Source organism: Emys orbicularis, chromosome 2, assembly GCF_028017835.1.
Source record: "Emys orbicularis isolate rEmyOrb1 chromosome 2, rEmyOrb1.hap1, whole genome shotgun sequence".
In the NCBI taxonomy this organism is placed as follows: Eukaryota; Metazoa; Chordata; order Testudines; family Emydidae; genus Emys; species Emys orbicularis.
In genome coordinates, this window is record NC_088684.1 from 217,622,649 (window position 1) to 217,650,090 (window position 27,442).

The window sequence follows — 27,442 nt, forward strand, 5'->3', positions numbered from 1 at the left end:
TATTCGTCTGGAAGGTGCTGCATGTTTGTCATTACAGTTACCATTCTGTTTTGTGTGTCAACATTGATCTCCAGCATACTGTGCAGATAATCCAAGTCTTGTACTGGTGCTCCATAACTGCTCTATAGTGAAATCAATTGAAGTTCAGGGGGGCTTGGCACCTTCTGGGGGGTGCTGGGCACTGTGTAGTATTGGGCCCATAAATAGTTCTAAGTACTTTCCCCGCACACACACTTTGGAAGATTTTCGGTGGAAGTTCATTAATTTACTACAATAAATGTTTTAAAAACAACAACAACAATAATTAATAATAGGTATGCCACAGATGACAGTAGGTATGATTATTCATCATATATCCACACCTTAGTTATTTTTCATCTCTTTAAAAAATGTAAGACCACTTCCAAAGCTGGACCGCAGAGTGCAGATTCATGGATCGCAAATCACCCATGAGGCTAGAATCAAAGAACCATAGAAATGTAGGACTGGAAGGGACTTCAGCAGATCATCAAATCCAGCCCCCTGTGCTGAGGCAGGACAAAGTAAACCTAGACCATCCATGACAAGTAACCTCCAGTGATGCGGATTCCACAACCTCCCTTGGAAGCCTATGCCAGAGCTTAGCTGCCTTTACAGTTGGAAAGTTTTTCCTGCTATCCGACCTAAACCTCCCTTGCTACAGATTAAGCCCATTATTTCATGTCCTACATTCAGTGGACCTGGAGAACAACTGATGGTCATCCTGTTTACAACAGCCCTTAACATATTTGAAGACTTATCAGGTACCTCCCTCATGCTTCTTTTCTCAAGACTAAATATGCCCAAGTTGTTTAACCTTTCCTTGTAGGTCAGGTTTTCGGAACCTTTCATCATTTTTGTTGCCCTCATCTGGACTCCCTCCAATTCATCCATATCTTTCTACCTAGAACTGGATGCAGTACTTGAGTTGAGGCCTTGCCAAGGCTGAGTAGAAAGGAACAATTACCTCCGGTGTCTTACATACAACTCTCCTGTAAATACATCCCAGAATATTAGCCTTTTTTGCAGCTGCATCACGTTATTGATTCGTGTTCAATTTGTGATCCACTATAACCCCAGAACCTTTTCAGCAATACTACTACCTAGCCAGTTATTCCCTATTTTATAGTGGTGCATTTGACTTCTCCTTCCTAAGTGTGGTACTTTGCACTTGTCTTTATTGACTTTATTGACTTTGTTGATTTCAGATGTATCGTGTGGTATAAAATTAGGAACGACAGAATTATCATACTATTTTTAACAGCCTTGGTTATCAATTGATTAATTTTAATTTGCTCTATATAGCTATATTTTAAAGGATTGTAGGTTAGTATTTGAAACAATGTACAGTAAGCAAAGTCACATATTTCTAAATAGTTACCTGTCTTCCCTGTTCTCCTTTTGAACCTATGGATCCTTTTATGTCATTGTCCAATCCAGGGTTACCCTAAACAAAGACACAAAGTTAAGTACATTTATTTCCCATGGGAGCTGATGGCACTTAATATCTCACAGTAGATGCTCAGCACCTTTCGGCATGGGGCCCTGAAAAAAGAATGGGAAAACGCGGCTGGAGTTAACCATTTGTTAGGCTATTAATCTTTGTTAGACATATCAGCCTTTACACAATATTGATAAAATATTTGTAGTTTTTGTTTTTATGAAATCACAGTGTTGTGACACTTCACAGAATCTAGGATACGCTGGGTAGACAAAAGGTACATTAAGAGTCATTATTCTACTCTGAGGACTAGACAGAATTCCCACTCGAATCAGTGGAAGTCCTGTGTGGGCACTGCAGCTCGAAGGGAGCATATGACACTAAGTCTTGGCAGTGGGGCAAACTTTAACCACAAGGGCACCCTTAAAAAACATGAAAAAACCCAAGTATTAGAAATGTCACATGTGACACTGCACTCTTTGAACACACTGGAAGTACAGTGCAGCCCTGCCGCCTTCTCCTGGTATTTTCTCCTCCTCACCAACTACAACATCTGTCCTTTTATAGTGATTTCCACAGCCATGTTGCTTGGTCAGGCCCTCGTCACACCAGACAGAATGCATCTTCATTCCCTACTGATTTGACGATGTCACACCCCTCACTAGCTCCCCATCCATTTTGGCATCCTAGAATTCTGCATCTCCATATTTATTCAAGCTTATCAAGGTGTCCTGCCCTCACCCCTATCCCACTAATGTCCTCAACCTTGTTTGCTCATCTGTCAGCTTCTCACACAACCACCTCAGCGCCTTTTTCTAGGAAGCCCCTATGCAACCTCCATGAGACCATTGGAAAGCCTTCTACCTTCTACAGTGCATCTGACTGACTTGAATTTAAAGAAATCCCTATTCGTTGTTTCCTTTCCCATTCCCTTAATTTCTGCCTGCCAGTCTGCCTCTAGCCTTTGACTGTGAGCTCCTTGGAGCAGGGACCACCCCTATTAGAATGTCTGAGAAGTCCTTAGCAAATTGTGGGTGCTACTATAAACTAATAGTAATAATTATAACAACGACAAACAACTGATTGGAATTATATGAGAAATACATTATCTTCAGCTGAATCCACAGAGTCCGGGAGCTAATTCAAGATATGAACAAACAGGAAATACAAGGTATTTGTAATATTTCCCCTCCATTTCTCATATTCTATTTGTGATGGTTACATTCCTAATTTACACCTAGCCCAGCAATGCTATACCTGACCAATAAGTACAACAACAATTAGCAGCTAGGGCTGCAGCATTTCATGACATATGACACACCTTTCAGTGAAATCAGATTCTCACAAGCTGGCCTGTGGACTATGACAGGCCACGCCCTCAGGGTATGCCACTCAAGGAGTGGAGTGAGAACTCTTTCAATTCCCTGAGAGGCACGCTACCATAAACATAAGAAAACACTGCAGTCCCTTTTCACACATTATGTAATTTCCATTCATCAATGTTCTCCTAAATATCATGTTCTGAAACAGAGGAATATTCTGGTTTATTTAAAAAACAAACCTCATCCTGAGCTGTACTTTTTTCTTCTGTTTTATAAGTAATCATTCAACAGTACAAGATCACCATCCAAAAGCTAAATCCTACAATGGTCCTGATTAAAAAAAGTACCAGCACGCAGGATGAATAGAGGTAAGTGCTCCCCACTCCCATTTACTCTCAATGGGAATTTGTGGCACTTCATATCTCACAGTGGATGCTCAGCACCTTTCAGCACTGGGCCCTGAAAGAAGAATGGAAAAGACTGCAGGATTTAGCCCCATGTCATGTCTGACAAAGATTAATAGCCTACCAGCCTTTATACACTGCTTATCATCATGGTAGCTTTGCCTAGGGCAATACAATTCCATACTGGTGTAGGAATAAGCATAATTCATTCACTAGTGAATGGATACAAAATCCCCACAAAGAGAGTATCATAAATCCACAGGATGTCCCATAGTACTGGATTTTTCTTATAGGTCTCTCAAGCAACTGACAGATCTGCATAGCCACATGTAGACAAATTCGTGGTCTTGAGATTAGGCATTTAAGGAGGGTCATGTGCATTTTTTGTTCCAGAAAGTATAGCATATGGGATATCTTGGGCTCATGAAATGTCCCAGATGTACTAGTCTCAGATAAGGAATGTGAAAATAATTATTGTGAAAGGCTAAGGTCTGCTAGGTTTATGTGATCTATTATCCTCATCGTTGGGATTACAGTACAATAGTCACGCACATCTGTCCTAACATACCTTTGAAAGAATATCACATTCCCATGCAGATCTGAACAGATGCTTTTACTCCCTGCAAGTTTATTCACTTTCTTGTGCACCATAAGTGAGGTTCCGAGATTAGATTCACATCCTTAATGTTGTGATCCTAAGAGCAGCCCAATGCCAAGGGGCCCTGTGGTATAGGACTAGGAGTCAGTTGGCCTGGCCAGCTCTCTACACTTCACACACAATATTTGTCTAAAAAGTGTCTTGTAACATATCATTTGAAAACACCACGCTGGTGATTAATATCACTGTGAAATGTAAGTAATAACGCTGTATGTGAAATTATGGATACTCTCTGATATTATATTTTAGAATCGGTCAACAGACGAACAAGGCAAAACAGGTTTTTTCCAGACAAAGAAGAATGACCAATTCCTCTTGGGCTCAGTTGCAAATCAAGACAGGTGTGACCAAGAACAACGGGCTAATCATTTGCATGAAGGATCACAGGAAGATCATTTGGGCTTCCTGACTTTGAAAACAAAGATAAACTTTGAGGATATAAGCAACTGCTAAAGACTTTGGGATATCCATCACCTAGGGGACAAAGGGGAGCAGCATGAAATGTGGTACCTCTTGGCCCAGGAGGCAAGAGTAGCTGGAAACTGACTACAGGGGAGAAACCTGCTTAGACAATGATTGCAACTTGCTGAAATTAAGTTGTAGTCATTAGAAAGCAGGTTTTGTTTTGTTTGACTTGTCACTAAACTTGTCTCTTCTAGTCTTACTTATTATCACTTAAAGCTCTGTTCTTTGTTAATCAACTTATTCTTGTTTTATTACAAAACCATCTCAGCGCTCTGTATTAAACTGAAGGATAAAATCCCTCAGCCAAACTACCAGGCTGGTATGTGTTCTGCTCTTTGGAGGCAGCAAACCTGATAGTTGTGTGAGGATCCAGTGAGAAGATCTGGACACTGCAGGGGAGATGGTTTTGGGGAGACTCAGGACTGGAAGGGCTGTTGGCGTCACACTGCAAGGAGTAACCAGGCTGGTGGCAGCCAGGGTGAGGCCATTGTGCTGTGAGCAGGCTGCTGGTGCCAGAGCTTTGCGCCAAAGCTGCACAGCACAGAAGCACCCAGGGTGACACAACCCCTCCCTCCCTTACTGCTCTGGGTGAACCCCACAGAGTCATACATGTGTAATATAGAATAGATTTGCACCTAGGAAAACTTACATGATCTCCTCGTAAGCCCCTCTCACCACGCTCACCAGGGAGTCCTCTTGGCCCTGGACTGCCCTGAAATCATAAAATGGCTGAGTGAGAATCTGAACAATCATTTTCCCGCTGATGTTAACAAAACAAGAGACAGGAACAAGTCCCAACATTTTAATACAGATTTTGAAACTCCCCAGGTTCAGGGTTGTTTGCATCCAGGATTTTGTTTAATCGATTATCAAGTCACCGGACTTCACAAAATACAGTTCCAGACTGTGGAGTTGATTCGGAACACCTCCAACTTTGGACGAGCTTGGCTCTTAATGTTGGTTCAGGCTCACACGTAAACAAAACAGCAACAAGTTCTCAGCTTATTTTCCTTTATGACAAAAGAAAATTCAAACTGCAATTTATTAAACTTAAAGCAATTACTACAGTTGTAATTAACCATGGTCAGTAAATAAGTTCTAAAAATGGATGATCTTCAGCTGCCAGATGCCCCAGCATTAATGTTTGCATGAGAAAATACATTTCAATTTTATGTTTTGTTTTTCAAGCAACAGCTTGAAACCCTTATTCAAAATGAAAAAAAAAAATGTTACCACATGCTAATGACGTTTATTTAAGAACATAAGAACTATCCTATTGGGTCAGACCAATGGTCCATCTAGCCTTGTATCCCGTCTCTGACAGTGGCTAGTACCAGTGATTCCGGGGGAGTGTACAGAACAGGGTAGTTGGAGTGATCCACCCAGTCTCTCACTAGTCAGAGGTTTAGGGTTACCCTGAGCATGGGGTTGCACCCTGACTATCTTGGCTAATAGCCATTGATTGACCTATCCTCCATGAACTTATCCAGTTCTTTTTTGAACCCAGTTATACTTTTGGCCATCACAACTTCCCACAGCAATGAGTTTCACAGGTTAACTGTGCATCGTGTGAAAAAGTATTGCCTCTTGTTTATATTAAGCCTACTGCCTATTAATTTCATCTTATGACTCCTGATTTTTGTATTGTATGAAAGAGTAAATAACACTTTTCTATTCACTTTTCCCACACAATTCATGCTCTTATAGACCTCTATTACATCCCTCTTAGTTGTTTCTTTTCTAAACTGAGCAGCACTAGTCTCTTCGGCCTGGTCTGCACTGGGGACCAGGCCGAAGGCGGGGGGGAAATCAACCGAAGATACACAACTTCAGCTACGAGAATAGCGTAGCTGAAGTCGATGTATCTTAGTTCGGCTTACCTCGCATCCTCACGGTGCAGGATCGACTGCCACCGCTCCCCCGTCGACTCCGCTTCCGCCTCTCACCGCGGTGGAATTCCGGAGTCGACGGCAGAGCAATCGGGGATCGATTTATCGTGTCTACACTAGATGCGATAAAAATCGATCCCCAATAGATCGATCACTACCCGCCAGATTGGCGGGTAGTGAAGACGTACCCTTTGGTCTCTCCTCGTATGAAGGCCATTCCATACCTTTAATCATCTTTGTTGCCCTTCTCTGAAGCTTTTCCAGCTCCACTCTATCCTTTTTGAGAAGGGGTGACCAGAACTGGACATAAGATCCAAGGGAGGAGGGTGCACCACAGGTTTATATAATGGCATTATGATCTTTTCAGACTTTTTTTTTAACCTTTCCTGATAGCCTTTTTGACCACTGCTGAACAATGAGCTGAAGTTTTCAGAGAAATACCCAGGGTGATTCAAGATCTCTTTCTTGAGTGGTAACAGTTAATTTGGAACCCATCACTGTATATGTGTAGCTGCAATTATTTTTTTACAATGTGCATTACTTTGTGCCTATCAGTCTTGAAATTCATCTGCCATTTTGTTGCCCAAACACCCAGTATTGTGAGATCCCTTGGTAGTAACTCTAATAATTTAGCAAGTGCCTTCAGAGTAAGTACATGTCATGGACCAGATACTGCCATCTTTATTCACCGTGAGTTGTACCTTAATCCAATTAGTCCCATTGGAGTCACTTGCAGAGTAAAGTAATTAATTTTAAGAGTAGCAGAATCTGTTCCTCAACAAGAACAGTACGGAATCTGTTTTTTTTTAAACCCAGTTTTGCTTTTATAATTATGTTCACTGAGTTACACAAGCCCCCTCTCCTCCCCCCCAACATTTTATACCATTAAATGCTTTTGCTTTTCAGTTAATTAGTCTAAGTGTGAGACACACTCCAGCCAGTGGAAGATTTATCAAGCTTGTGTTTAGCACAATGTCACACACACTGAGGTGCTCAATCAATAAATAAATAAAACTGCATTTAGAAGGCTGTAAAAATCAGCACTTTGCAAGTGGTTACGATGAATAACTGTATGCTCTGCACATTATCGGTTTCCCTAAAGACAGTGAGTACCCGCTTCAGTTAATCATAGTGAACTCTCAGAACCAGCCTGAGGTGAAACTATATTGAACTGATCAAATCTTGACATTGCTTTCAGCAGACTAACATTCAATTCCAGAGGGACCTGCTTGTAGAGAACCCCCTGTAAGAAGGGATTGAACTGGGGGCACAGCCATTGGTATACAAGTTTACATAGCTCCATTAGCCCAGATCCTGCCTACTGAGAAATGGAAACCTGGCCACATCAATCAGTGCACGCTCTGTAGTAGCGGGTGCAGCTCAGCTGTGTAGGCACCTGAGCCAGTGGCAGCTGAGGGTTCTATTTCTCAGCCCTGTGACAGGCTTTGTCTGGTTTGAAAAGTATTTTTTATTTCCTTTGACAAAAGCCACGTTGTACAACAAATCATGTCCATCTAGGAGTCTGAAAATTCTGTTCTTTACTATAGTTTCAACCAAGTTGCCTGGTACTAAAGTTAGGCTTGCTGGCCTGTAATTGCCAGCATCGCCTCTGGAGCCTTTCTTAAAGATAAATAAATAAAATCGGCATTTCGTTAGCTACCCTCCAGTCATCTGGTCCTGGGTGTGGAGGTGTATTAGGAGTGGAGAAGAGGAAGAATAGGGGTTTGGGGCTGCAATGAGAGGTGGATGGTAGGGCAGGCAGGGGATGTTGGAGACTCAGGTGAGGAAGACATGGCATGCCCCAGCTATGCCAGAGCACCCCAACTCTCCTGCAGCCCCAGCTTTACCAGGGCACCCAACCCCTGTGTACTCCACAGCTCACCCAATGCACCCAACCCCTTGAGCCCCAGCTCTGCCACTGCACACCATCCCCCCACACTCCCCCGCCCAAAGTCTTTGGGAGAAAAAAAAGCAGACACGTGAAGGCTTCCTGGGCAGTGAGGGGGAAAGCAGGGGGCAGAACAGTGGGAGATTAGCGGGTGAGGAGTTTGGGGCTGCAGCAAGGAAGGGGTGTTATGGGGAGGAGGATAAACTGGAATGGGGGGGGAGAGAGGCTGGGGTCTCAGCTGAGGGAGGCTTGGGGGAGTGAAGGGATCAGACACTAGGAAGGGGGATGTGAGGGTGCGTGGCAGGGATCTAGGGGACAAGAGGAGCAGCGGCACTTGTCAGCCCCACATTCTCCCCCTATCTGTATGCCCAGGGCTAGAGGGCTCTTACCCCTCTAGGGGAGATCTAAGCCCCCCTCTTATGATCTGGGTTTTAGATGCCATGCCCCTCTGGATGCCTGAGCCCCTCTTGCTGCCCCCTTATGTGTGCCAGGATCTGAGGGCCCTGTACTAATCTATGAGGGTTAGATCTTCCCTCCCCCCAGCATCATGTCAGCCAGGTTTGGGGGGGGGGGTTGCCCTTTTAGAAGTGAATGAGTCCTCTTTCCTGCACCCCACATGAACCAGTATCTGGGGAAGTCCTGCCCCTTTGATTGGGGAGCTGAGAAGAAGTCTACTTCATGCATATCACAGGCTGGAAAGCACTCAGGATGGGGATGGGAACACCCACTAAGGTGAATGGAGCCATTGACACACACAGCTGTTTCAGGTGGCACTCACCTCCATGGGGTGTTCTCGTTTAGCCGAGAGCTTCACACCGACAGGACTGGGCCACTTCACACCTTTCAGAGCCTCCTACGCTGCAGAGGGATGTGCAGGGGACCCCTTTCCCGCCATCATCCCACTACCCTTGTTTAAAGCTGAGGCTTCTAAGCGCTCTGAAGTCTGAATGTTCGCATGGATATTCTTGCAATTTGCTAGAACTTGTGGGAGTGACCCACATTTGGGGCCATTTGAGCCTGGGGTTCTGGAGGTATATGCCCTGAGGAAAACAGCCATTTTTCCAAAGTTTCTAGGTGGGTTGTTTTTATGCAGAGCTAGAGATCAAACTATTGCAGTGATGCAGGTCAAAATGGTCTCCATTGGTCATTTTTTACCCAAGGTAGGGCATGGCTCCCCCTAAGTCTTTGGGGGACCCAAATTGTGAATGGTATTTAAGAACACATTCACTTCTTTGCTTCCGCAGACAAGCAGTATGGCAGGATTACAGCTAATAACGAAAAAAACTGTGAGAGGGTTTCTATGCAGCCATTTTATGGATGCCTGAGTAGTTTGAGGGAATGTGCCAATGCCACTGCCCTGATGAACACCCCATCACCGATATTTCTAGTCTGAACCTTTGTACAGCTGTGCAATAAAGAATTAAATAACTCATGTTGCTTGCTACAAGTTCTCTGTTATAATACATGACTTTATTTTATGGGAAGGCTTACTGTGAACACAACAGGATAATCAGCAGTCGGTCTAACCAAAATTTGTGTTATATTGGATGGGGGAGAAGATGGAAGCAGAGGACTGTGTGTACGTGAGGTGGGAGGGAGAGAGGAAGAGGTTGCATTTGAAGATGGGTTGGGTAATGAGGATGGGTGGTAGCCAAACCTTGGATTGTTGCTTGGGGGGGGAAAAAAAAAATAAATAAAAATAAAAATCTGTATTTCACTTGCCAGTGGCCACTTCCTGATCTTAGGGCAGAATACCATGGGGTTTTCAAAGACAGACAGTGCAGAGGTTTGAAACTCACAGCACAGGTACCTTGACCACTGAGGGAAAAGAAATATATGTGCACTGCCAGGCTTGCCAACATACCTGGATCACGAGGTTGCAGGAGTTTGTTGTAGAGCAAGGAGTACATCATGGCATGAGGATTGCCGACTGATTGCAGGACCTGGTATGTACAACTGCTCAAATGACTACTGACATTTTTCCTGATTAAAAAAACTAGGAAATTAAATAGCAAAAAACTCCATTAATGCAGAGTTAAAAGAGTGAATGGGTTGTAAAAGGAGGTGGACTATCAGGCTGGCAGAATGAAGCGGTGTTTGTTATGGGGCACAATGCTGAATAAGGTTGCCCATGCAACCTCAACTCTGCATTTCCCTCTTTTCAGATGTTTGAGTTTTGCTCAGCTCAACACTCTGCAAGGGACGACATACCACCAAATAACCTTAACTCTGCATTAATGGAGTTTTTGCCACTAAATATAGATCAATTCTGGCCCTAAAGGGGAGCTTTTTGGTGTCAAGAAATGATCTTTTCAGATTCTACATTTGTTCTAACACCTCTGAAGTAGAAACACTTTGTATGGAACAACTTTACAATGGACATTTTCAAGCAAAACAATACCTTAGAGATTATGCAGAGATGGATCGCCCCATTTCTAATGCAACACGAATTATGACTAGTGTTCTGATGCCAGTTCTAATAAGCTGAAATACCACAAATTTACTGACGTATCAAACCATTCCCCTCTCCAGGTATTTAGTTAAAGTTTTTTTCACTGCGACAGCCTCATGAGATACCTATCTGATTGCTCTCAAATTCAAACCCTGCCCAAATAAGATAATAAAAATCATTACCATGTAGCCTGGGTCACCCTTTTCTCCCATCTTTCCTGGATACCCAAGTGATCCCTTAATGGAAAGAAAAAGTAGTAATGTTTTCATGTTTTAAAAAACATTCATTGATGTCAACAGAAAATGAGAAGCAAAACTATTTACCTGCTCTCCATTAATTCCATCAATCCCGTTGTCCCCATCGTCTCCCTGTGGTAGCAAAAGTGATAGGGATTATATAAGACCCAGTGATCTAAATAACCAGGATGTGCTCTCAGTCCAGCAAAGATGGTGTCCATGTGAACTCCCGTAGCTGACCATGGAAGCCAAAGCCATCCAGATTTTAAAAATATACAAATTAATGCTTAATATCTCATTTCTTACATCTGCCCTAAGTACAACAGTAGAATAGACACTATGTTCAACCCTCAAAACAGGCTAAAGGGGATTAAAACCCCAATAGTACACTCACTGAAGTCCCTGGCTGTCATGGACTTGAACAGGAGCAGAATGAGGCCCTAAAATAGTGCATCTGCACATTTATTTTCCTTTGATGCTCCAGGCTATTGGTCAACTTTAAGGGTCCAGATAGACTTCCAAAGTTAAAGTGACCACTAAAATGAATGAGGAGGAAGAGACCAACGTGAACAGTATTTACCAATAAAAAGACCAGCAAGATAAATATAAGCTGAAAGTCAAAATGATACCCAACTTTTATGTCATTCCAGTACATTTCTTTTTCTTTATGTCACATGAAAGCCTTAACAGGGACACGTATTTTGTTTTTAATGACTCTTGTTTCTTCTTGACTGTAAAACTGGTGTCTTAAACACAAGCAATACATAATCACCCTGAATAATTGCTAATAGGGTACTAGCTCCATGTGGCAATAGTCACGTCAAATTATATTGTCAGTAACGTGAATATTTCTATAATTCAATGCAAGTGAGATGCTGTATGGATTATGTGGGACACTATGATATTGTTGACACCAATATTATAAAATACAAGGAATCTGACCAGACAGGACGTGTGAGGTTTCTGCAAATGGGTTACAATTTGCCAAGTATAATAATCTTATTTATATGTTTGTATCACCTTTGTATTGAGAGAGTTATAGATAAGAAGGCATATCTCTATTTCCAAACTTGTGCTGTTTTTATGGGCGACACCCCAGACAGATTGGCATCAGCACTGCCTAACCTGTTTGATGGCCCATCAACGTCAAATTGAAAGGAACCAGGGAAGACACCAATAGTTTAGTTATATATTATAGACTTATAGAAAGGGACCTTCTAAAAACATTAAAATGTATTACTGGCACACGAAACCTTAAATCAGAGTGAATAAATGAAGACTCGGCACACCACTTCTGAAAGGTTGCCGACCCTTGGCCTAGCCTGTTTGATGGCCCATCAACGTCCATTGACTGTACAATGAACCCATTGAAAGGAACCAGGGAAGACACCTTATGACTTAGCAAGGCATATAGGGGCATGCCTATGGACAGAACTAAGGTTTTTCCATGGCCTGTGCTGGACAACTTGTGTTTGGAACAAAAGTAGTACAAGCCACGTGGCAAAAGAAATTTAAAAGGCAGCTGGCTGCATCATCTCCATTTTGTCTTCAATCTTGCTTCTGGCCTCTGCAGTAACTTTTCTATAACTGAGGCTCTGAACAAAGGATTGAATGACCCATCCAAGCTGTGGATGTGTTCCAGAGGGACTTTCAAGGCAGCAAACTTACCAATACTGCTAAGAACCCGATATATGGACGTTGAAGACTCTGTATGTATTTGATTGCTTCACCATTTTACAACTCTCTGCTTGTTCTTTTTTCTTTATAATAAACCTTTAGTTTGACACACTAAAAGACTGGCTGGCAGCATGGTATTTTGGGTAAGATCCAAACCTATACTGACCCAGTAAAGTGGCTGGCCCTTTGGGGTCAGAGGAACATTTTGTATATGTGAGCAGAGTTTTAAAATAACTCACTGGACTGGACCTAGGTGCTGACTGGGAGCCAGAGAACTGGAATGCAATAAAGGGGGCGGTGTGGATTTTTTTTTTTTTTGCTTCTTGATAACCAGTGGGGGAGGATCAGAAGCATAGTTTGTGACTGGTTGGTGAGTTTATTTCAGTGTTAACCACCAGTCTTTGGGAGAATCTGCTCTCCTTTTTGCAGCCTGTCCTGACCTTGGCATTTCCAGTGAGGGCTGCCTTAGATACCAGGGTCACAGTAAGTTTTTACAATCTTCCTGCAGAAAGCAAAAGTGAATCCCTAAGCCCTGAATTAAACAAAAATAATTTGCAGTGTGATGAATCCAAGAATCACTTAGCATCGGATTCTATTCTCTTGGGAGTCAACTCCTGGGTAAAGACCACAGGATCGAGCCTTTAAACAGCATCAGGCTCATCCCAAAGATCTTCAAACTTAAGGATACTTACACGGGAAGATGAATTAAGACAACGTGTCTATATGAAGGTGAGGGTATACCTTTTCTCTTCTCCCTCCTCCTTTAATGCACTTTCGTTTCTTATTTATGCTTTCAGCCATCTCACCTGATTTGTAGTCAAATCAACACAAAGTTTTTCAGAAAATAAGTGCATCAGTACTGTACCTTTTCACCAGGTATTCCTTGGTATCCCTGAAAAGAATTACAACAAATATTTGTTTGAATGAGGTAAACAAAAAATAAATGCAAAGACATTTTGCTGAGTTAAAATAAAGTCAGTAGATTCTTACTTTAGGACCTGTACTACCATCACATCCCTTATTCCCTTGCTCTCCCATTGGTCCAGGCTGTCCTCTTGAACCCTGAAAGAGAGAGAATGAAAAACACATCTCAGTATATCCTGCCTAGTAAATGAAATATGAAGTTTGTAAGGAGAGTGATCACATGTTTGATCAGGGGACGACTATATTCATGAGATGTAATACTAGAAAGGGAGCGTGTATGTTAATGAATATGGTAAATCTCTGAGAAAGCCCTCGCATAAACTACATGTTTCAGAAGCCTGAGCAGACTCAGATTGAGCTAAGTGCTTGTGCAGTTAAAACTGCTGTAGTTTCGCTCCAGAGTGCTTACAAAACATTACAAGCGTCTGATAGTTATATAAGAGTTTCATACCAAGTGTAATCACTTTGCATAATGCAAAAGAAAGTTCTGAATTGAAAAAGCAAATTGACAATTAATGTTGCTCACCTCCACTATAGATAGCAGTGGGGCACTTTCCTTCATCCTGCTCTTAATAGTACTCTACTTAGAGAGTTCCTGCTGGAGGGGTGGGGGGTGGGGTGGGAAGAGAAGAGACGGTGCGGCAGGAGGGGAGGGCCAGAGGAGGAAGAGGGTGTTGCTGCAATGAAGGCCTAGGCCGGGTGGGCAAGAAAAATAATCAATCCATGTTTTTTTCAGTGAGCACAGTCCAAAGGCCGAATTCTGCTCTCAGTTACACAGGAGTCTGGTGTGCTGCAGGAGCCATGCTGGCTCTACACCCTCGTGGGACTCTCCAAGGGGAGAGGAGGGCAGAGTCTACTCCCTTTGCCCCACCTGAGCAGTGCAAAGCAAGTGGGGCCGTGAATCTGCTCCATAGTATCGTGACCCTAAATTAGACATTAAATACAATCTAACTCGCCTCTTATCAAGTGCTAGAACAGTGTCTCCGGTGTACTTCTCATGTTGCTACTCATGCAGTTCTATTTGTGTTTTACTTGTCAGACCACATTCATGCGCTGTGCTGGTATTTTCTGTCTGAGTGCACCCAAGCACATTCCGCTACAAGCGATAACCCAGGAGCCACACCATTAACAGGTGTGGTTTAAGGGAGTGCAAAAAAGCACAAATATAATCCGTCCTATCTGTTGTGTTTCTTAATCTGAAACAAATAGTCAGAATTGAAAATACTGTTTCCTTTTATTGGGCCTGAATCACCACTAGGTTACTCAGTTTTATGCCCATGTAACTCCATGGGTTACACACTGGAGTAATTGAATGTTGAATCAAGCCGTGTATATGGAAACACAGAAGGCATGAAACCCAATGATTTATAAATGGAGTGGTGCATATTAGTAGAAAACGTTTCCTAGTGTCTTTCTTGTGCCATGTGCTCTGTCTCAGCAGCTTGCAGACAGCAAAGATTCCATAACTGCATACTATGGGTCCAATAGTGAAGGTGCATGCAAATCCGTGCCTACTTTGCATACTATTGGGGATATTATTTACACACACGGCTAGATAAGTTCCGAACTAAATAGGCACCTATATAGGAATGTGTGTGCACCAGTTTGTACACATACTTTGCATGTAAGTATTTAGTTCACATCAGGGCCGGCTCCAGGCACCAGCCGACCAAGCACGTGCTTGGGGCGGCACCTGGAGGGGAGGTGGCGCTTCAGCCGGCCGGGGAGAGCGGGGCCGCGGCTGGGCTCGCCGCCCTGCTCCGGCCGGCCGGGGAGAGCGGGGCCGCGGCTGGGCTCGCCGCCCTGCTCCGGCCGGCCGGGGAGAGCGGGGCCGCGGCTGGGCTCGCCGCCCTGCTCCGGCCGGCCGGGGAGAGCGGGGCCGCGGCTGGGCTCGCCGCCCTGCTCCGGCCGGCCGGGCTCCCTGCCGGGGGGCCGGGGGAGGCTTTTTTGCCTGGGGTGGCAAAAAAGCCAGAGCCGGCCCTGGTTCACATGCAAATACTTGCCTGCTTACTTGCTGAAAATTAGGTTTCTCTTTTCCCTTTGTTTATTGCATCTTAGAAATATAGGCCTGGAAGGTACCTTGAGAAGTCAAGAAGTCCAGCCCCTGCACTGAGGCAGGAACCAAGGGAGGAATTATTTTAATTTCTTAATATTTGGAAAAAATAATATAAGCCTTGAATTCTCATGTAGACCAACAGGATTTTAATCAAGAATTTATGTAAAAGTTTCTCCAAGAGATCCCCAAGTTCTTTTAGAAGTTAAAAAAAAAAAGAGAAGGAACTCTAAATTACCTACAATTCTAGAGTATTAAACATTGACAAAATGCTGAATCTTGACAGTTTTTAAAAAAAAAAAAGCTATGACCATTTTATTTTATCAGAATGATTTCTTTGGTATCAAGATTAGGAAATCCCCCCTTCCCCATCAGGTTATTACATTTTTTTAAATACTGACCCCCCCAAAAAAAGTCTTTATGGGCACTTAGTTTTGAAATATTTTTTTCTTAGTAAAATGTAGTCAAATGTTATAACTTACCGGCTCTCCCTCTTCTCCTAAGTGTCCTCGACTGCCTTTTATACCTTTAGGTCCCTGAAATTCAGACAGAAAAAGTAAAGATTAATACTAAAATTCTCTTCGCTTAAAAAGGTGAAACTATTAAGGATTGTCCTGACAGTACTTTATTTAGGAACGGCTAAAATTTTGCCAAAGGCAGTTTTATTTTGTACATTGCACATTTCATTCCTTTGTCGACTGTATTCAAAGCACTCAAAAAAAAATTGGAGAAATGGGTTCAGCAAAGCAGAATAAATGGATAACCTGCAGGGAGGAATCCTTTTAATTTCTTAATATCTCAACTTTTTAGGACAGAGATTCTCTCGTGGAACATCAGTGATCCACGAGCTCCATTCAGGTGGTCCGTGGAGAGTTCCCTCTTAGGTGTGTGCCTGGGCAGCCGCACACAAGAGAATGAAGAGCCACCCACCTAATTAGTGGAGGTGGTGGCCTTGGGGAGGGAATAGGGGGCAGGTGGGAGGAGGCAGTGGGGTGAGAAGAGGGGGTGGGGGGAATTTGGGACATGCAAGGCTGCGGTGGCCTGCGAAAGAGGCAACTTTCCCCAACTTGGGGGCTGCCGCAACAAGGGAGACCCCCCCCCTCCTGCCCAGCCCCAACTTGGGGGCTGCCACGGCGAAGGAGAGAGGAAACATCCATTGCATTAGAAAGGTAAGACTACGGATATTAAAATATGAGTTGTGTGCTTTTATTTGTAGAACAAAAAACGATAAAGAATTTTTAAATATAGAGCTTTTATCCAAAGCGCTTTACAATAGTTATATCATGGTACAAACAACATTTGGAAAGATCATTAAGTGGTCTGCTGAGACCCCCAGCAATTTTCAAGTGGTGCACAAAAAGAAAAAAGTTTGAGAACCATTGTTTTAGGAATTATAAAAGAATCATCTAAAAGAGTCATTGAATATCAGGGTTGGAAGGGACCTCAGGAGGTCATTAGTCCAACCCCCTGCTCAAAGCAGGACCAATCCCTAGACAGATTTTTGTCCCAGATCCTGAAATGGCCCCCTCAAGAATTGAACTCACAACCTTGGATTTAACAGGTCAATGCTCAAACCACTGAGCTATCCCTAAACATTACACTGGTCTACAATTTTTGAGAAGTCGTCTGCTTCAGAGATAAAATGTGCTATTTATTATGTATTTTGATGTGCTGAATTCAAATATGACAATTAAAACAACGGATTGGCTACTGTTTCTAAGATATTTAAGTTTTTACATTTTATGTAGGCTACAAGATCACCTTCCATGAAGAAGAATGGGACAAGATCCTTTTGACGGTCACGGAACATGGAAAGCCTAACATCACCTGCCAGGAGATTCCACTGCTGTAGTCTGGAGCCCAACAGCTCTGCCTTACTCTTGGGTAGTTCGAAATCCCTGACAAGGTCATTCAGTTCATCTTGTGTTATGAGGTGTGGTTCAGAGAAGGAGGATGGGAGAAAATGTGGGTCCTGTGACATTGATGGTTCAGGACCAGAAGTTTCATCCTCTTCCTCGTCTGACTCAAGTGAGAATGATTCTGGTGCATCAGAAACCGGCAGTCCTTCTCTGTGGGGTACTGGGCGTATAGCTGATGGAATGTTTGGATAATGCACAGTCCACTTTTTCTTCTTTGACACACCTTTCCCAACTGGAGGCACCATGCAGAAGTAACAATTGCTGGTATGATCTGTTGGCTCTCTCCAAATCATTGGCACTGCAAAAGGCATAGATTTCCTTTTCCTGTTCAACCACTGGCGAAGATTTGTTGCACAAGTGTTGCAGCATATGTGTGGGGCCCACCTCTTGTCCGGATCTCCAATTTTGCAGCCAAAATAAAGGTGATAGACTCTCTTAACCATAGTGGTTATACTGCGCTTTTGTGATGCAAAAGTCACTTCACCACAAACATAGCAGAAGTTATCTGCACTGTTCACACAAGTACGAGGCATCTCTGCTCACTTTGGCTAAACAGAAATGTGTCCCTTTGCAAAATCAAACACTGACAAATAAGAGAGCACGACACTGTATGATTTCTAGAGCTGATATAGGGCAATTTGTTCAGCAGAGTGATGTAAGCGTCGTTATGATTGCATCATCCATGACTTCTAGGAGTAACATGATGCAATTCATATCATGTATGACGCAATACCAGCTTCAGATTGCATCATTCATTGTTTTGCCTAAAAAGCAAGTATTGTCCAAACCTAGTCATAGATTTATTCATAGATCCAGTCAAAGCTGTATTTTAGTCATTTCTGGTTTAAATTGAGATCCCTTCCCTTTATAACTCACTTATCCTCCGCCATTCCCAAGTCAAGGGTCGTATATACTGACCCAATAGCATATATTGAAAACTAGAGCCAATCAACAATTTTAAGCATCATTTTCGTTCTCAGTGACCCAGAATTAGTAAAGTTTGACTACATTTAATTCAGAAGCATTTTGGCTGTAGAGCAGTGTTATTATAAAGTGTGGAATCTGGACAGGTTTTTTTCAAATGACAAATTTTAAAAAAGTCAAATAAAGCAACAGGAGAAAAATCACTATCTTCTTTAGGCTTTCCAACCGGTTTGATTTTATACAGCTAGACTTAATAGAGCGGGGTGGGCAAGCTTTTTGGCCCCAAGGCCACATCAGGGAATAGAAATTATATGGCGGGCCATGAATGCTCACAAAATTGGGGTTGTGGTACAGGAGGGGGTGTGAGCTCTGGGGATGAGAGGTTTGGGTTGTAGGAGGGTGCTCTGGGCTGGGATTGAGGGGTTTGGAGAGTGGGAGGGGGATCACAGCTGGGGCAGAGGCTCGGGGGTGCAGGGAGAGGCTCGGGGGTGCAGGCTCTGAGGAGCGCTTACCTCAAGTGGCTCCCAGAAGCAGTGGCATGTCCCTTCTTCAGCTCCAGTGCAGAGGTGCGGCCAGGCAGCTCTGCAACAGCTCCCATTGGAGCACATAGGAACTGGAGTGGGGCCATGCTGCGGCTTCTGTGAGCCATGTGGTGCGGCCCCCAACCCAGCGCCCCACTGGAGCAGGGCACAGCCACATGGTGCGGCTCGGCTTAAAACGGCTCAGTCCACAGTTTGCCCACCCCTGTACTAGTATATTTTTTCAGCATGGTTGTGCCAGTCAGTGGTATACACAGGGTCTATTTATGCTGTGAGTATTTTGTGTTTGTTCATCTCAGATTTTTTTATAATGCCTTAGGAGCCAATTCAACTTTGGAGTTTTTTTATTTTTTTTAAAATAGATCATGTTGTTGGGTCTACCTAGCTACTGCCTCTCGGGGAGGTGGATTACCTACACCGATGGCACAATCCCTCCTGTCAGAGTAGGGAGTATTTATACTGGAGCACCACAGTGGCACAGCTGCAGGATTTTAAGTGTAGACAAGCCCTGAGAATAGATACACCAAAGGCAATAAAAGTCTTCCTATAAAGCTCCAACACTTCCATTTTCCTGGACTTGGCTGGCCCCCGTATAATTACAATTCAGATGAAGTGTCACAAAAACATTCTTACTTCATTTCCTCGTTTCCCTCGGCGTCCAATTCCACCTTCCTCCCCAATGCACTTGCAAAAAACAGCACAGCACGTCCTTTCAGCAATGTTAGTCTTGAAAAGAGGAACAAACAACCCGTGAAACTTCATTTTTCATTCACACTTCCCTGATCCTGAGCACATTTAAGACATTGAGAGTTTTGCATTTAATTCAGGAGGTGCAGGATTGTGCCTTGCATTCTACAGGCTAGATCCTCAGCTGTGGCCGAGCAGCACTCAGTGCAGCAGGCCTTTGCAGCACCCTGATCCTATCTGGCAACCAGGGCTGGTCCCAGGCTAAATTCGAGCAGCCTCACTCCTTCCTCCCGCCCCCCTCCCCAGCCACACTCCTTGCACCAACAGCTGCCAAGCTAAGCAGGCTGCTCCAGTACCATGAGAAGATTCTCACACAATGGGAAACTTCAGAGGACTGAGCAAGTTGACTCTAGGTCTGTTTTGTGCCACCAGTGGTGGCACAAAGCAGCCCGAGCATACCAGAGAATCTTGCCCTCCGTGACTATTGTACTCTTCTAGTTCAGTTGTGAGCCTTGTTCAGTTCTTTAAGAAAATGACTAGGGCCTTCATCAAAACTAACTAGACACACTGGAGCTTCTCTGAATGACTTACCACATACTTGGACAGTGCTTTGGCGATATTTCTCATGCCAATAGTTAATTGAGTCATGTATTCAAATCCTTTTCCAAACTCAATGTACTGAAGCTCATCAATTTTAGAGGCTCCTTCCAGAACAACAGTTATCAGTGCATCCAATCCTATTTACAACATTGACCATAAATGAGCAAAACATAAAACATTTATCCAAATGAAAATCTGAGACAATTATTTAGTTGAAGGGATCCATGCATGTAGGAATTCAGATTATTATATGGGTAAAAATAAAGATTATAGATTAAAGGATGAAAATCATGATTTATCTTCACATTTTGTTTTTAAGAGTCCATAATTAATTTATAGAAAATAAATGGGCCAGTGGCAATCCGGAATCAGTAGCAACCGTGGAATGAATTCTCTGAGGCTAGGTCTACACTACAGCGGGGGTCCGACCTAAGATACGCAACTTCAGCTACGTGAATACCGTAGCTGAAGTTGCGTATTTTAGGTCGGCTTATCTAGCGGTGAGGACGCGGGAAAGTCGACCGCTGCCGCGCTGCCGCCGACTCCGCTGCCGCCTCCTGCCGAGGTGGATTTCCGGAGTCGACGGCAGAGCGATCAGGGATCGATTTTACCGCGTCTTCACTAGACGCGGTAAGCCGATCCCCGATAAACCGATTGCTACCCGCCGGATCGGCGGGTAGTGAAGACAAAGCCTGAGTGAAGCTTGAGCATCAAAGAACATGTGACCGCTGTGGCTGGCCGCACAATTATTTCCAGAATATTTTATCCTTTCACCAGAAACCAAGTTTTTAATTTTCAAAATAACACTGCTTTGTACTGAAATTAAGTTTAAAGCTGAAGAGAAGAAACACACTGGGCTAGATCCTCAGCTGAGATGTATTCCAGTTTTGGATTTAATAGACTGAAAACAATTATCCCAACATTATAGCCAGAATTTTCAAAAGAGCTCAGCACCCACATTTAGGACTAGATATTTAAAAACACAAAAAGCTCCTGTATATACACCAAAATAAGTGGCCAGCTTTTCACAAAAGCTCAGCACATTGGGTACATATGAGCACTTTTGAGAATCAAGCCATCAGCACCACAATCCGAGGAACTGCATGCTTTTGAAAATCTGTTCCCAGTGACAGGTGCTGAGCAAATCTGGTGCTTTTCCTATATTTATTTCATGACCTTGTACCATTTGGTGATGATTGTGGGTTATCACACCACATCATGATGCATGGAAGCTTCATGACAAGGCAAACAAAAAGCAATATTAGGACATAGCACTCTGAATTAGTTTCTCTCTCTATCTCCATATCCTGATTGCTAAAAGGGAAGGCATTCATTTTTCTTCTGTCCCCTTTTCACCTGCCTTTCTTCCAGGGCTGGCTCCAACTTATTTGCTGCCCCAAGCGGCAAAAATATAAAGCCGATTGGCGGCACTTCGGCAGCAGCTCAATCGCGCCGCTTCATTCTTCTGCGGCGGGTCCTTTGGCGGCAGCTCAAAGAGGAAGAGAGGGACTGAGGGACCCGCCACCGAATTGACGCCAAAGACCCGGACGTGCCGCCCCTTTCCATTGGCCACCCCAAGCACCTGCTTCCTTCACTGGTGCCTGGAGCCGGCCCTGCTTTCTTCAGCTAAAGAGCTTTGGGTTGAGTAACACTCTTACAGACCCTCTCAAAGTAATTTAAATATTTGTCCACTTTAAGATACCTTTTTTTCTGAGTTCTTCTGACTTTTGTTCAAGTTCTTCTACATCTTCATCCAAACCATCTGAAAATACAAGTAAAACCTAAAGAAAGATAGAGAGTTTGAAATCACAGGAAGTCAACAGCAGATTTAAAACAAAAGAACTTATTTTGGGGCCAAAGTCTCGGTGTAAGAGACTAGGTTACCTTCCTTCGATTTTGATCATCAGCTTTGCTTGGAAACGTTTTCCAGAGTGACTCCAGGAGGTTGCCATTGAGACGAGATGGTTTGTCGATCAGGATCTTGCTCAGGTTGTTCCATATTTTCTCACTGTCAAATTGGAACTTTGAAGACACGGGTGTAACGGTGTTGTTCAGGTAAACTGCCACGCTGCTCTGTGTCTTTGTCCCCACATTGCAACTCAGACTGCTTAGGGATGTGAGGGCTTTTAGAATGTCAGGAAGATATGCTTCCAGCTGGTACTGTCCCTGGAATAAACTGTCACCTCTCTCTTGTGAAGAGATGTCAAATCCCATAACAATATCCACAAAACAAGCTATAGTAGGGAAGAATAAACAAAATATCACAAATTAATGCACAAACAAATTTAGGTGGAGGAACAGAGAGAAAGAGGGGGACAGAGTAAGCTAAAGAATCATGTTAATTGTAGAATTCAGTCAGATACAGACAGAAAAACAAGACAACAGCTGGTGGATAGAATGTGTATAGAGAGGTCCTGTGACGTTATTGACACAAACTGGAACCATATAGATAATTGTTGCAACCAAGGTCCTGTAGTGGCAACAAATCTTGTATAAAGGGGGTCAAATAAGGTGTCTAAGACAAGGTTATGGTTTGCTGGTTATGATTATGCTATCTGTATGCATGTATCATTTTTGTATTTAAAGTTAAAAGTATTGGCTCTATACTGTCTGTATTTCAAACTTGTGCTAGGCTTCTGGTTGACACCCCAGACAATTTGGTATCAGCACTGCGTAGCCTGCTTGATGGCCCATTAAGGACCATCAGCTATACAACTGACCCATTGAAAGAAGGCAGATACAGCAAGGCATGCAGAGACATGCCTATGGACAGAATTCTAAGGTTTTTCCATGCCATGTGCTGGAGAGCTGGTCTTTGGGACAAAGAAAGCAGAGGCCACATGGCAAGAGACTATAAAAGACTGCTGCATCTCCTCCATCTGGTCTTCAATCTGGCTTCTGACCTCTGGAGGAACCTTGCTACAAACTGAAGCTCTGAACAAAGGACTGAGGACCCATCCCAGCTGTGGATGTACTCCAGAGACTTGATTTGAGCCTGCAGTTTATTCTATCACTGCTACAAGCCTGAACCAAGAACTTTGCCATTACTGTATGTAACTGATTCCATTTAACCAATTCTAGCTCTCATCTATATCTTTTTCTTTTTATGAATAAACCTTTAGATTCTAAAGGATTGGCAACAGCATGATTTGTGGGTAAGATCTGACTTGTATATTGACCTGGGTCTGGGGCTTGGTCCAAACCAAACCAAAACCCCCTCCAGTAGTTTCACCCAGCCACACCGCCCAGCTCCTCCTCCAGCCTATGTCCAGTTTCCCGGGCAGAAGGTGTCACCTGGACCCAACCCCCTCCTGGGCTCAGGTTACATGCTCACGTATCATCCCTCAAGTGAAGCCACACCCACCATCCAGCACCAATGCAGACAGTACCAGTAAAACTCCTGTGCCACATTCCCAGGTCAAAACTCCCCACTCTGTCTCACACTTTCAAACATTGTAACTTCAAACTACTTTTTCAGTTAATTACAATTACTATTATTTTTTCCATCTGAACCATTTAACAAATGCTACTCTCATTGATGTCAATGTGAGTTTTGCCGTTTGCTTCAATGGGAGCAGAACTGGGCTCAATTTCATATTATTCCCCATTCCCAACAATAGTTGGGCTGAAACTTAAAAAAAATTAATAGTGCACTGTGTTGGAAGGTGCTTTAAGAGTTAATGATGCTGTACTAATAGTCTATTCAATACACCTGACATACTGACAATTCTGTTTCACATGTAGGTCAATACTAACAAATAGGGTGGAAGACCTTAAATCAAAGTGATTTAAATCATGATTTTAAGTGACTTAACTTTTTAAAAAAATATTGATTTAAGTTAAGCCTTTATAAAATTAATTTGAAATTTTGTGCTATTGCAACTTTAGAATAAAATTTATAATGCACTTCATTATAAATGCTGCTTTTTAAAATGCCGGTACTGGTGGGGTATCTTATTTGAGTTTTACAAAACTGCTATAGGCAAAAGAAAAGTATTGAAAATTAAAGCCCTGATTGAACAGGCATCTAAGCAGGTATCTAACTTTACTCATATGATTAGACAATGAGGCTACTCTTTTAAATATATGCATGAGCGCTTGTATTTTTATGGAACACTTTGTGACAGTCTCACTTCAGAGCAAGGCAGCTTCTGCATTAACTCCGAGAAGTTTAGACTTTCAGTACATTAACAGTTATGAACTTTTATTTATACAAATGGCCCATTTGTTAAAAAATATCCTAAGGTTAATTATTAAATATGAGCTTAAAGATCAAAGAGATTTTCAAGACCACATAAAGAACACAAGTCCCAATGGCTCCCAACTGCAACCGCTGATGGAGGAGTACAGCCTGGGCAAAGCATGTCAGTTTCTTGACTTATGGAAGTTCAATATATCCAAGATTGTGTTGCTGTAAATATAGCGCATCTAGTTTGTGTTGTTCTCACAGTAAGGGTTAATGCGGAACTGGAATTATCATTTTCTACATAAATGAGTATTTGAAGAGTGAAATCTCTCAATTGAAAAAAGTGTAAAAGCTCAAATTCCAATAGTTAGGAAACTAATTGGAGAAATAAGTATAAAATATCCACTTTAGGAATTTAAAGCTATGAAGTAGGAAGAAAGTAAAGAATTTGCAATGTGTGAATAAAATATGATTCAATTGAAAAGGTTAAAATCAAATATTCAAATTTATATATATTTTTTAAAAAGAATAAATTATGGTAGGTCTTCACCTTGTGACCAAATCACTCATTTCTTTTGCCACCAATTACATCTTCCTATGTTCTTGCTCCTGGCAGTGATACTACATGCCAGTGTCAGAGCAGCTGCACCCCCACACCAGAGGAGGACGACAAAGGCAGACAGGGAAAAGGAAGCAAGTGACACTCTTCCCCCAGCCGGAGAAGATTTGTTTTCATTAGTCTCAAGCTCTAGGACCAGGCTCTAGTGAAAGAAAGGAGAGAGCAGCTCAGTGCTCTGACAATGGCTGTGAGGGCAGAGAAAGTGCCAGCCCAAAGAGGAGGTGAAGAGTCAAATATCAGGCAAGGCAAAGGAAAATCAACTCCTTTCTTCAATGGGAAAGTAAAAAGGAGGCTCCTCTGAGTCAATGACTTGCAGGCTAAAAAATCAGAACAGCTGTAACAAGGGGATCCAGATACCCTAGAAGCAAAGGGAAGAAACACAGGGGTGGGTGGCGGAGAACCATGAAAAAGGCATATAATCCGAAGGAAAGTGATTGTAAAGGATCAGAAGCTCGGTTTTCAAGGCAGTGGAGGTTAGTTGGCCAGATTCTGCCTTCTGCCTAGATCTGCTCAGTACAAGAAAGGAGGAGTGGCCATCAGGGAGCTTGTTAAGGCTTCTCAGCATGGAGCTATCCCAGCATGCTTTGACTCAGCCCAAAGGTGAATTTCTATTGGCTGGGCATAGAAAGGAGCCTACAGTCAACTTGATGGCAGTCCTCTGTCTGTTTGGATGAAATACAATAACTTTTGAACTGGCATCTGCTAAGAAGGCAGCTTCAACCAAGTCTCTAATTACGTCTCCCCTCACTGTTCATTTTCTTTCAGTCAGAGAGAAGAGGAAGCTGGGGGGGGGGGGGGGAGTTGCATGCGGGGGGGGTGACAGAGCCCCTGCCATGAGGATCGGGTTGCAGTGAATCCCTGAAATAGAGGGGGATGGGAGAGGAGCACACACAGTTTGTGGGAAGGAACAGATGAATGCAAGGAGCCCCTGGTGCGTGCAATGAGCTTGACCTACGGAAGCAACAAAGTGTGCAACCCCCTAGTTTATTTTGAAAGTAGGAGCAAAACAGGTGCAGCCATTTGTGTGTTACAGGAGTATGTAAACAAACCATTTTTCCTGCTTGTTCCAATCAGTAATTTTGACCGGAGTAATTTATAAATGCTGTCACTTGAAAATTCAAACCTGGCTTTTATTAGTCCTCAGTGATGGTCAACAACAATACACATTTGAAGAAAGATACCTCTAGAGGTGGGACAGAGGCAAGAAATCAGGCTTGAAATGTGAATTTCCCCCTTATCCATTTATACTTACTTGTAGGAACATCAGGTTTGCATAGGTCACCAACTAGTCTTTTTTTAATAATCTTCAGCTCATTGAAATCATTAACAGTGTACTTCCTTTCCGGGATGCCAGCTATTTGCGTGAGCTGCGAGTGATCAATTTTCCCAACTCCGATAGCATATATATTAACGCCTTCCTTTCTCAGATCTTCTGCTGGTTCAGCAACATCATCATGCGACTCCCCATCAGTGACTACCAGCAAAACTGGTTGGACGTTTCTTGTTACTCTTCTGCTGCGTGCTGGTGCAAAGAATTCCTTCACCTGCTTAAGTGCAGCTCCAATTAAAGTTTTAGTTCCTGTCATCTGCTTAATGTTCTGAATTTGAATGTTCAGTTCTGATTTGTTCTGAAAAGCACCCAGGCTGAATTCTCTTTTATACTCGTCACTGTACTGGGCAATGCCAATTTGAACATTGTGATCATAATCAATCTGATCTAGTATAACTTTCAAGAAATCCTTCATCCTGATGAAGTCATCTGGCTTTATACTATTGGAACCATCAATCAAGAAAACAAGGTCTGCTTGAATTTCACACTCTGAAATGGGAAGGGAAAAAAAAGGAAAATTAGCTTATTATTTATATAGTGCTCATAACATGCTGGGCTCTTCACAGACAAATAAAAGATGGGGTCCCTGCCCTCAAAGACAAAACAAGTGCAGACAAACACAGAGGAAGTGGGGAAGGTGAAAGCAGGACAAGGGTTACAAGTACAAGACTGTGTGATTGCTTTGGTGGTTCTGCACACATCCTGTTGATTCACTTTATGTATATTTTTATTACATGGAAGTAATCCCAATTGGGTGTTTTTAAGATAACTTTGGGGAGAGAATGAGCATGAGGGAGTGTGGAGAGGGAAAAATGGGGAGGGGAAGAGGAAAGCTCAGAAGGAAAAAGAGAAGGAAAGGGGGATGGAGGCAGGCTGACATCCTACAGCAGGATGAGTGTGGTAGTTGAAGAGAGATGGAAGGAGATTAGGACAAAGAGCAAATCAGTTGGGCAATCAGCAAGTGTAAAGGCAGATCAGAGTTTGTATTTTAGAGGACAAAACTTCTGATAACATGAGGACACTGATTGTGGGTGAGTGAAGGCACTTCCCACCTGTTCCCTGCTCTGCTGCTGGAGGAAGGAGAAAAGCTACAGCTCCAGAGACTTTAAGAACACTCCAAAGCGCCTCTTGCTGTTTTTCTAAATGGTCAGGGAGATGTGGCTATGAGCTCATGTTCCCAGGCATCTCCTGGTTGGATCTGGCATGGGATG

General features: G+C 43.1%; 1 protein-coding gene across 1 annotated transcript in view; it reads right to left on the minus strand.

The window, feature by feature from the left end:
* LOC135873798 (collagen alpha-6(VI) chain-like) overlaps positions 1–27,442 on the minus strand; it is a 79,881-nt gene that overhangs the window by 37,751 nt on the left and 14,688 nt on the right. The window contains exons 8-19 of the mRNA XM_065398415.1: positions 26,154–26,720; positions 21,981–22,330; positions 21,799–21,877; positions 20,088–20,233; positions 19,443–19,535; positions 15,910–15,963; positions 13,441–13,512; positions 13,316–13,342; positions 10,861–10,905; positions 10,720–10,773; positions 4,958–5,020; positions 1,400–1,465 (exon numbers count right to left, since the gene is read on the minus strand). Of these exons, the coding sequence (XP_065254487.1) occupies positions 1,400–1,465; positions 4,958–5,020; positions 10,720–10,773; positions 10,861–10,905; positions 13,316–13,342; positions 13,441–13,512; positions 15,910–15,963; positions 19,443–19,535; positions 20,088–20,233; positions 21,799–21,877; positions 21,981–22,330; positions 26,154–26,720 (1,616 nt within the window). The remainder of the gene's footprint in view (positions 1–1,399; positions 1,466–4,957; positions 5,021–10,719; positions 10,774–10,860; positions 10,906–13,315; positions 13,343–13,440; positions 13,513–15,909; positions 15,964–19,442; positions 19,536–20,087; positions 20,234–21,798; positions 21,878–21,980; positions 22,331–26,153; positions 26,721–27,442) is intronic.